This window comes from Grus americana (assembly GCF_028858705.1).
Source record: "Grus americana isolate bGruAme1 chromosome 37 unlocalized genomic scaffold, bGruAme1.mat SUPER_37_unloc_1, whole genome shotgun sequence".
Lineage (NCBI taxonomy): Eukaryota > Metazoa > Chordata > Aves > Gruiformes > Gruidae > Grus > Grus americana.
The window spans coordinates 66,153-77,307 of NW_026561323.1; the positions used below are offsets into that span (position 1 = coordinate 66,153).

Below are 11,155 nucleotides of genomic sequence, written 5' to 3' on the forward strand. Positions count from 1 at the left end.
CCACAAATTTCCTCTGGTTTTCCCTTGATTCCCCAAATTCCCCCTCGACTTGTCCTAATTTACCCCCATTTCCCCATTTTTCCTCTGCTTTCCCCTAATTTTCCCCCATTTCCCCCAAATTTCCTCTGGTTTTCCCCTGATTTCTCCTAATCTCTCCCCATTTCCTCTGTTTTTTCCCTGGTTTCCCCTAATTTCACCCCATTTCCCCAAATTTCCTCTGGTTTTCCTGTGATTTTCCCTAATTTCCCCTGTATTTCCCCAAATTTCCTCTGCTTTCCCCATTTCCCCCAGATTTCCCCCATTTCCCCCCAATTCCTCTGTTCCCCCCCGTTTCTGCCAAATTTCCTCTGTTTTCCCGTTTTCCCCTGATTTCCCCCATTTCCCCCAATTTCCCCCCCCAATTTCCTCTGTTTTCCTCTAATTTCCTCTGTATTTCCCCTAATTTCCCCTCAACGTTTCCTCTTTCCCCCAATTCCCCCAAATTTCCTCTGATTCCCCCCCAATTTCCTCTGGTTTTCCCCTTATTTTCCCCTAATTTCCCCAAATCTTACTAATTTCTGGTATTTTTCCTCAATTTCCCCCAATTCCCCCCAGAGTTTCCCCAATTTCCCTCATTTCCCCTTAATTTATCCCTAATTTCCGCCAATTCCAATTAATTTCCACAATTTTCCCCCAATTTCCCCTAATTCTGTCCTAATTTTCCCTGATCTCCCCTAATTTACCCATTTCCCCCAATTTTGCCTTTATTTCCTCAATATTTCCCCTTTTTTATGTCCAAATTTGCACCATTTTCTCCCAATATCCCCCCATTTTCCCTAATCCACCTTTTTTCACCCCAATTTTTCCCTAATTTGTACTTTTCAAACCCAAATTCCCCCCAAATTTTCCCTAATCCAGCATTTGCACCCCAAATTTCTCTATTTTTCCCAGATTTGAAGTTTTAAACCCCAATTTTCCCTCAATTCTCCCCAAATTCCCCCTAATTTTGGCAGAATTAGGGGGAATTTGGGAAAATTAGAGAAAATTTGGGGTGAAAAAAGGCGGATTAGGGAGAATTTGAGGAGAATTGAGGGAAATTGGGGAAAAGTAGGGGAAATTTGGGGTGAAAAAAGGCAGAGTAGGGAAAATTAGGGGAATTGGGGGAGAATTTAGGGGGAAATTGGGGAAAATTGGGAGAAATTGGGGATTATTAGAGGGAATTTGGGAAAATTAGGGGAAATTTGGGGTGAAAAAGGGAGGATTAGGGAAACTTGGGGATAATTAGGGGAAAGTTGGGAGAATTTGGGGAAAATCGGGGAACAGTTGAGAACATTATGAAAATTTGGGGGAAAAGTCCCCCCCAAATTCATTAATTTTCCCTAATTTGGTCTTTTTGAACCCAAATTTTCCCCATCTCCCCCGATTTTTTGGGTAAACCCCCTCATCATTGGACAAAAAGGGGCCCTACCCCCCTTTTGCCCCCAAAATGGGTCCAAAAAACCCGAAATGAGGAAAATTGTGGAAAATACCGAAACTCACATGAATTAATTACCATTAATCACTATTAATTAGCGCTAACTACTGTTATTTACTATTAATTAATGCTAATTGTAATAATTTTTCTCATTAAAGCCCCAAGTCACCCTCAAAAAGGCCTGAAACCCCCAAACGAGCGTCTCCCAGCCCCTAATTAAGTTAATAAAATAATTAACATGCCAATTAGGAGCCTTCATTATTAATTAAGAGCCGTTAATGACCATTAATATTATTAACAGACAGCAATTAACGCTGATTAGCGTGCGCCACTGCTCATTAATAGCCATTAACAGCCATGCTCATTAATATTCACAGCTTCATCACGCTCGTTAACAGCGTGATGCTCATTAATATTAATTAGGGCCGGGCCGTTAACGGCCAGCGATGCCATAAATAGTTCCCGGTGCTCATTAATATTCACCAACCCTCTTTGTTACTCAGCCGAAGAAGCCCCCGAATGATTGGGTTCGCTTGATGCTAATTAATATGCATCGCTGCTAATTACTATTCATAGCCCCGCCCCTCCGCAAACAGCCGCTGCCCGGCGCCAGTACCGCGCCCCAGCTTCACTGCGCTCCATCGCGCATGAGCGGCGCTTGCCCGCCCTTCCCCGCCGCCGCTCTGCCCTCACTGTCTCTGTTTGCGCATGTGCGAAACCTGCCCGACTTTCCGCCCTGCCTTGTTCCGCCCTCACTCCCGGCAGCTCCGCATGCGCAGAAGAGCGTGGAGCGACCTCCGCGCATGTGCTTTGTGGATTTGGCGCCGCTCCGCGCATGCGCGCTGGCTTCCCGCCATTTTCTAGCCCTGAGGAGAGCCGCCATTACCGCGCCCGGGAGGGGGCAGAAGCCCCATTTAACTCCTAATTAAACCCCCCCCCCCGCTAATTAACATCCTCCCCTCCTTAATTAACCCCTCAACCCTTTTTGGGGGAAGCTTACTGACCTTTAGGGTAGGAAGGAAAATGGCGGCGGCCGCTGCCGGAGCTGTGAAGCCGCGGCTGGGAATGGAGGCGCGGCTGGGGGCGGCGGGATGAGGTAAAACCGGCTGGAAATGGGGTTTTTGGGGGGCTTTTTTTTTTAATTGAGAGTGGGGGGTGTCAGCTTTTACCTCAGGGTGCTGGTGCCTCTCCTTGGGTGGGGGGACCCCCTTAATTCTGAGGGGGGGCTCTATATACCACGGGAACCTCCTTTAATTCTATAGGGGATGGCTATGTGCTACGGGGACCCCCCCCTTAAATCCATAGGGGAGGGGCGTATATTGGTATATGGTTAGGGAACCCTTTAATTCTATGGAGGGGGGGGGTATGTACCATGGGGGACCCCCTCTTAATTCAGGGGGTCCCAAATCTTGGGGATCTCCCTAAAAATCGATTCAGGAGCCCCTAAAACACCTAAGGGGGCACCCAGGTACGTATATAAATATAAATAGGTATATTTTTTTTTTATTTTCTCCCCAGGCGACCCTACACAAACAAAGGGGCGTGGCCTGCAGGCAAGGCCAACGGGGTGTTACATCAGCCTGGGAAATAGGGGCGGGGCTTAACCCCCTTAAACCACGCCCACTCCAGGGGGTGGGGCCTGGCCTGTTTTTTTTTGGGGGGGGGGAGCCCCCCCCTTCAATGGGGGTTATAAGTTTGGGGGGGGACCCCTGGACCGAGGAGGAGCAGCAGCAGCCGGGATGCAGAAGGTCATCGGAAGGCTGGGGGGGTAAGTGGGGGGGATCTGGGGGGGTGGGAAGGGGATTTGGGGGGGCTGGGGGGGGGGCATTTGGGGGGTGGGAAGGGGGCTTGTGGGGGCTAGGGGGGATTTGGGGGGGGGTTGGAGGCTACTTGGGGGGCTGTGGGGCAGCCAAGGGGTGACTGGGGGGGCTGTGGGGCTGTCTGGGGCTACTTGGGGGGGCTGCAGGGCTCCTTGAGGAGCTGCAGGGCTGCTTGGGGGGGGCTGTGGGGCAGACAGGGGCTACTTAGGGGCTCATGGGGGGTCTGTGGGGCAGCCTGGGGCTTCTTGTGGGACTACTTAGGGGGGCTACTTAGGGGGGCTACGTGGGGGCTACTTAGGGGGGCTGTTTGGGGCTACTTAGGGGCTCATTGGGGGGGCTGGGGCTACTTGGGGGGGCTGTGGGCCTGCCTGGGGCTACTTGGGGGGGCTGTGGGGCTACTTAGGGGTTCATTGGGGGGGCTGTGGGGCTGTCTGGGGCTACTTGGGGGGGGCTATAGGGGAGACAGGGGTTATTGGGGGGGGCTGTGGGGCTGTTTGGGGCTACTTGGGGGGGCTTTGGGGCTACTTAGGGGCTCATGGGGGGGTCTGTGGCTACTTGGGGGGCTGTGGGGCCCCCAAACTCCCCAGTCCCCTCGGGGGGTGGGGGGGTTGGGCCACCCACAGCCGCCCTTTGCCCCCGTGTTGTCCTGGGGGGGGGAGATGACACTGTGGGGGGGTGCTCCCTTCCCAGCATCCTCCGGGGCAGAGCAAGGTCCAATTTGGGGGGGCCCAATGCAAACAGAGTTGCGTAATTCAACCGTGTCATGTGTGTGTTGTCGTCCGTCCCCCCCCCAAAGCCACCATCTCCCCCCCCTCCCCCCCTGCCGGGCTTGGAGCTGGGATGTGTCCCCGAGCACGGGGGAGGGGTTGGGGACCCTCCCTCCCCCCGCCCGTCGTTTTGTGGAAGAGGGGGTTCGCCTCTGCCGCCCCCGCGCCGTCCGCCTCTGCGATGGCTCCCCCGAGGAGGGGGTCGCCCTCCTGGCCCAGCTCCAGGCCCAGGGGCTCCTGCACCCCCTCCCCAAATATGACAACTGGTAAGAGAACCCCAAAAAACCCCCCAAAAGTCGACCCCCCCCCCCCCCTTAAAAACCCCATGTTTTTAATGAGATTTTTTTTTTTGGGGGGGGTGTTTCTCGCAGCTGGTTGGCGCGAACGGATCCGCGGGATGTGGCGCGAGTGGAAAACCGAACGGTTTTGGTGACGGAAAGGGAAAGGGATTCCATCCCCCCGAAACCCCCCGGGGGGGGACCCCGACAGTTGGGCAATTGGATGAGCCCCCCCGAGTTGGAACAGGCCGTGCAGGAACGCTTCCCGGGGTGTATGGAGGGTAAGGGGGGGCCCCCAGGATTTAGGGGGGCCCTTTTAAACCCTAATTGCCCCGGATTTCCCCTCATTTTTCCCAAATTTCCCCCGTTTTCCCAAATTTTCCCCCTTTTTCCTCCCTATTTTCCCAAATTTTCCCTGTTTTTCCCCTGTTTTTCCATTTCCCCCCATTTTTTCCTCCATTTTTCCCAAATTTTCCGTTTTCCCTTCTTCCCCCCATTTCCCCCCCCAATTTTCCCTGTTTTTTCCAATTTTTCCCCAAACTACCCCTTCCCCCCCATTCCCCCCTTTTTCCCCAAATTTCCCCCCACCCTTTCCCCTCGTTCCCCCCCCTTTTTCTTCCCCATTTCCCCCCAAATTTTCCTCATTTTTTTCCACGTTTTCCCCAAATTCCCCCCCATTTTCCCTGTTTATCCCAAATTTCCTCTGGTTTTCCTGAATTCCCTCCCCCCCAATTTTCCCTGTATCCCCCCCGTTGTCCCTATTGTCCCAATTTCCCCCCCATCTCTTCCCCTTTCCTCCATTTTTTCCCAAATTCCCCCTCCCACTTTCCCTGTTTTTTCTCAAATTTCCCCATTTCCCCTCCAAATTTTCCTTGGTTTTCCCCAAACTCCCCCCATTCCCCCCTAGATTTCCCTCGTTTCCCCCCAAATGTCTCATTTCCCCCCGATTTCCCTTCATTTCCCCCCATTTTCTCCTAATTTCCCCATGGTTTTCTGACACCCCCTGATTTTTTTGTTCTCTTTTTTTTTTCTTTCTCTGTTTTTCCCCTATTTTCCTTCTCTATTATTTTCCTTTTTTCCCTGTATTATTTCTCCCCCTTTTCTTATTTTTTCTCCCTCTTTTCCCCTTTCCCATCACGATTTTTCCCCCTTTCCCCCTTTTCTCTCTCCTCACTTTTCCCTTTTCCCCGTTACTCTTTTTCCCTGTATTTTCCCTCTCTATCCCTCTTTTTTTTTGTCCCCCTTCCCCCCGTTTTCCGTCGCTGCCGCGGCGCAGGCCGCACGCTGTACGTCATCCCCTTCAGCATGGGCCCCGTGGGGTCCCCGCTGGCCAAGGTGGGGGTGCAGCTCACCGACTCGCCCTACGTCGTCGCCTCCATGCGCATCATGACCCGCGTCGGCCCCCAGACCTTCCCCGCCCTCGCCCGCGATGACTTCATCCGCTGCCTCCACTCTGTCGGCAGGCCCCTCCCTCTCCGCGGTAAGCCCCGCCCCCCTCCCCTCGCTAACCCCGCCCCCCTCCCCTCGCTAACCCCGCCCCCGTTCCCTCCCAGAACCCCTCGTCAACCAATGGCCTTGCGACCCGCCCCGCACGCTCATCGCGCACCACCCCGACCGCCGACGCATCGTTTCCTTCGGCAGCGGTTACGGCGGGAACTCCTTGCTCGGCAAAAAATGCTTCGCCCTCCGCATCGCCTCCCGCCTGGCGCGCGACGAGGGCTGGCTGGCCGAGCACATGCTGGTGATTTTTGGGGCCTCCCCCTCCGTTTTAACCCATTTCCCCTGAATTTTAAGGCTTTTGGGGGGGGTTTATATACGTGGCCCTGGCGGCACCAGGATTCTTGGGGTCTCCTGGCCGTGGTGGCCACAACACGTTTGGGTTCTCCTGCCCAGGGTGGCCGCAATGTCTCCCGGCTGTGGTGGCCCAAAGACTTCTGGGGTCTCCTGGCCGTGGTGGCCACAACATACTTGGGTTCTCCTGGCCGCGGTGGTCCCAAGGTTCCATGGCCCTGGTGGCCCCATGACCGTTGGGTTCTCCTGGCCGCGGTGGTCCCAAGGTTCCATGGCCCTGGTGGCCCCATGACCGTTGGGTTCTCCTGGCCGCGGTGGTCCCAATGTTCCATGGCCCTGGTGGCCCCATGACCGTTGGGTTCTCCTGGCCGCGGTGGTCCCAATGTTCCATGGCCCTGGTGGCCCCATGACCGTTGGGTTCTCCTGGCCGCGGTGGTCCCAATGTTCCATGGCCCTGGTGGCTCCATGACCGTTGGGTTCTCCTGGCCGCGGTGGTCCCAATGTTCCATGGCCCTGGTGGCTCCATGACCGTTGGGTTCTCCTGGCTGTGGTAGCCCCAGGACTCTTGGGGTCTCCTGGCTGCGGTGGCCACAGTGTTTCCTGGCCGTGGTAGTCCTAGGACTCTCGGGATCTCCTGGTGATGGTGGCCACAATGTCTCCTGGCTGTGGTGGCACAAAGACAGTTGTGGTTCTCCTGGCCGTGGTGGCCCCAGGAATCTTGGATTCTCTTGGCTGTGGTGGCCCCAAGACACTTAGGTTGTGCTGGCCACCGTGTCCCGTGTCCCTGGTGGCCCCAAGAGTCTTGGGGGTCTCGTGGCCCCAGAACTCGTGGGGTTCCCCTAGCCACGGTGACCCCGAGATGGTTGGGGTCTCCTGGCTGTGGTGACCACAACGTCCCGTGGCCCCAGGACTCTTGGGGTCTCCTGGCCATGGTGGTCCCAAGACACTTGGGTTCTCCTGGCCGTGGTGGCCACAATGTCCCACGTCCCTGGTGGTCCTAGGACCTCCCTGCCCACCCTGGGTCTCTTGACGGCCCCAAAATTTGCTTTTTTCTCCCCAAGATTCTGGGGGTGACGGACCCGATGGGCAGGAAGCGATACGTGGCAGCTGCCTTCCCCAGCGCCTGCGGTAAAACCAACCTGGCCATGATGACGCCGGCGCTGCCCGGTTGGCGTGTCCATTGTGTTGGAGATGACATCGCCTGGATGAAGTTTGACGCTGAAGGTGATGTCGGGGAGGGGGGTGGGGGTGGTTTCTGGTTGGGGTCTTCTGGCCGTGGTGACCACCATGTCCCGTGGCCCTGGTGGCCCCAAGTTCTCTTGGGTTCTCCTGGCCGTGGTGGCCCCAAGATGGTTGAGTTCTCCTGGCCGTGGTGACCACGATGTCCCATGGCCCTGGTGGCCCCAAGTTCTCTTGGGTTCTCCTGGCCGTGGTGGCCCCAAGATGGTTGAGTTCTCCTGGCCGTGGTGACCACGATGTCCCGTGGCCCTGGTGGCCCCAGGACTCTTGGGTTTTCCTGGCCGTGGTGGCCCCAGGACTCTTGAGGTTCTGTCCTCCCTTGACCCCACGTTGTCCCCTCATGCCGCCCAGGTCGTCTCCGCGCCATCAACCCCGAGAGCGGCTTTTTCGGGGTGGCCCCTGGGACCTCCATGCGCACCAACCCCAACGCCATGCTCACCATCCGGAGCAACACCATCTTCACCAACGTCGGCCAAACCAGCGACGGCGGCGTCTACTGGGAGGGCATCGATCAACCTTTGACCCCCGGCACCACCTTCACCGATTGGTTGGGTCGAGCTTGGAAACCTGGTAAGATGCTCCGCCCCTTCCTCTCCGAGGCTCCGCCCCCCTCGGGACCATCTCGCATCATCTGGTGAACTTGTAGGTGACCCTCAACCTTGCGCCCATCCCAACTCGCGGTTTTGCGCCCCGGCGAGACAATGCCCCATCATGGATCCGTCTTGGGAAGACCCCGAGGGCGTCCCCATCGACGCCATCATCTTTGGTGGGCGGAGACCTGAAGGTAAAGCCACGCCCCCTCTGCCCTAGATCCTGCCAGGCGATTGGTTCTCAGCTGTGGTGGTCCATGGCGGGTGGCTTTTCTTCTTGGTTAGGGGTGCCCTTGGTCTACGAGGCCTTCAACTGGCGCCACGGCGTCTTCGTGGGGAGCGCCATGAGGAGCGAGGCCACCGCCGCCGCCGAGCACACGGGTGAGCCGTGCCCGCCCTGGCCACGCCCCCGGCAGCCCCGCTAACCCCACCATCCTGGTGTCGTCACCACGTCCCACCACCCCGTAACCTCATCCAACGTTGGCCCCAACGTTCTACCACCCCATAACCACGTTCTACCACCCCATAACCACGTTCTACCACCCCATAACCACGTTCTACCACCCCATAACCATGTTCTACCACCCCGTAACCTCATCCAACGTTGACCCCAACGTTCTACCACCCCATAACCACGTTCTACCACCCCATAACCTCATCCAACGTTGACCCCAACGTTCTACCACCCCATAACCACATTCTACCACCCCATAACCACGTTCTACCACCCCATAACCTCATCCAACGTTGACCCCAACGTTCTCCCACCCCATAACCACGTTCTCCCACCCCATAACCACGTTCTCCCACCCCATAACCTCATCCAACGTTGACCCCAACGTTCTACCACCCCATAACCTCATCCAACGTTGACCCCAACGTTCTACCACCCCATAACCACATTCTACCACCCCATAACCACGTTCTACCACCCCATAACCTCATCCAACGTTGACCCCAACATTCTCCCACCCCATAACCACGTTCTCCCACCCCATAACCACGTTCTCCCACCCCATAACCTCATCCAACGTTGACCCCAACGTTCTCCCACCCCATAACCACGTTCTCCCACCCCATAACCTCATCCAACGTTGGCCCCAACGTTCTACCACCCCATAACCACGTTCTACCACCCCATAACCACGTTCTCCCACCCCATAACCTCATCCAACGTTGGCCCCAACGTTCTACCACCCCATAACCACGTTCTACCACCCCATAACCACGTTCTCCCACCCCATAACCTCATCCAACGTTGGCCCCAACGTTCTACCACCCCATAACCACGTTCTACCACCCCATAACCTCATCCAACGTTGGCCCCAACGTTCTACCACCCCATAACTGATGTCCCACCACCCTGCCACCTCCCCCCTCCTGCCCTTCCTCTCCACCAACCCCGCCCTACCGCTGCTCTGACCTCACCACCCCTTGGCCCCGCCCCCTTTCCCCACCAGGTCGCCGCCTGATGCACGACCCCTTCGCCATGAGACCTTTCTTCGGCTACAACGCCGGGCAGTACCTGGCCCACTGGTTGACCATTGGCGAACGAGAAGGCGCCCGACTACCTCGCATCTTCCACGTCAACTGGTTCCTCAAAGACGCCGCAGGTCGTTACGTCTGGCCGGGTTTCGGTCACAACGCCCGCGTCCTCGCTTGGATCTGTAGTCGGGTGGGAGGAGAAGACAACGCCAGGTCCACCCCGGTGGGGTTGGTACCTCGGGAAGGCGCTTTGGATCTCGACGGGCTTCCTAGTGTCTCCTACTCCGACCTCTTCTCGGTCTCCAGACCTTTCTGGGAGAAGGAGGTGAGGGAGTTGCGTGGTTACTACGAGGAGAACTTTGGAGAAGATCTGCCCAAGGAGGTGATGGAGGAGCTGGAGGCGCTGGAGGAACGTGTCAAGAAGATGTGACGCGGCAGGACGCCGGCGCTGGGGGCGGGGGGGGTTGGTGGCCAGCAGATGGGGCAAGGGACTCTGGAGGGCTGGTGGCCACCAGCTCGGTTGACCAGCAGGCTGGTGGCCACCAGCTTTGCTTGACGGGCGTGGGTGGGTGACCGTTGTCTTGGTTGACCATCGACAGGCTGGTGGCCATTGTCTTCGTTGACCACCAGGAGCTGGTGCTCACCACCATCTTGGGTTGGGTGCCCACCACCACCATCTTGGGTTGGGTGCCCACCACCACCATCTTGGGTTGGGTGCCCACCACCACCATCTTGGGTTGGGTGCCCACCACCATCTTGGGTTGGGTGCCCACCATCTTGGGTTGGGTGCCCACCACCACCACCTCGGGTTGGTTGCCCGCCACCACCACCTCGGGTTGGTTGCCCACCACCACCACCTCGGGTTGGGTGCCCACCACCACCATCTCGGGTTGGTTGCCCACCATCTTGGGTTGGTTGCCCACCACCACCATCTCGGGTTGGTTGCCCACCATCTCGGGTTGGTTGCCCACCACCACCATCTCGGGTTGGTTGCCCACCATCTCGGGTTGGTTGCCCACCACCACCATCTCGGGTTGGTTGCCCACCATCTCGGGTTGGTTGCCCACCACCACCATCTCGGGTTGGTTGCCCGCCACCATCTTGGGTTGGTTGCCCGCCACCATCTCGGGTTGGTTGCCCACCACCTCGGGTTGGGTGCCCACCACCCGTGGCCTCAGCCCCTCTGCCCCATGGCCACGCCCCCTTGGCCACCTCTTCCCCTTGACCAATCGCTGCGTCCCACTGACCGATGGCCCTGCCCCCGACCGCCTCTATTTGCCCGCTGGCCACGCCTCCTTTCCCTGTTAACCAATGACCGTGCCCTGATACCAGTGACCCCGCCCCCCCCCCCCGCAACCTTCTCATTGGCCCCTTCCCCGGCTGGGTGCTGCCTCCCCTCCTCTCCCATTGGCCGCTGTGGGAACCTCAGGGACCGCCCCCTCCCCTGGGGGTGGGCGGGGCCTCGCTCACGTGCTTTGGGGCGTGGCTTAGATGGACCAATAAAAGAGCCCCCCCTCCTTGGGGGGGGTGGGGCTCGGATGGGACTCGGGGTCACGTGTTGTTATTGGGGCGGGGCCAGGGGGGGCCGTCGCGAGGCGCTGCTGGCTTCTTATTGGCCGCGAGCGCGGGATCAAAGTTCCCGTAGGCGGGACCAGCGCGGCCTTCCCCGCCCCAGCCAATCAGCAGTGCCCGCCCGCTTCCCGCCCACCTGCCCGCGCGGTGGGACTCCAAT

At 57.8% G+C, this 11,155-nt stretch overlaps 1 protein-coding gene across 1 annotated transcript; it reads left to right on the forward strand.

Annotated features, from left to right (window-relative positions):
- The first annotated feature begins 2,302 nt into the window (after positions 1–2,302).
- LOC129200194 (phosphoenolpyruvate carboxykinase [GTP], mitochondrial-like) lies at positions 2,303–10,967 on the forward strand. Its single transcript, XM_054811491.1, has 11 exons — positions 2,303–2,549; positions 2,972–3,221; positions 4,070–4,306; positions 4,412–4,599; positions 5,595–5,798; positions 5,872–6,059; positions 7,171–7,333; positions 7,700–7,918; positions 7,995–8,132; positions 8,224–8,319; positions 9,399–10,967. The coding sequence occupies exons 2-11, from the start codon at positions 3,193–3,195 to the stop codon at positions 9,851–9,853; spliced, it is 1,917 nt and encodes a 638-aa protein (XP_054667466.1). The 5' UTR covers positions 2,303–2,549; positions 2,972–3,192; the 3' UTR covers positions 9,854–10,967.
- Positions 10,968–11,155: the final 188 nt, after the last annotated feature.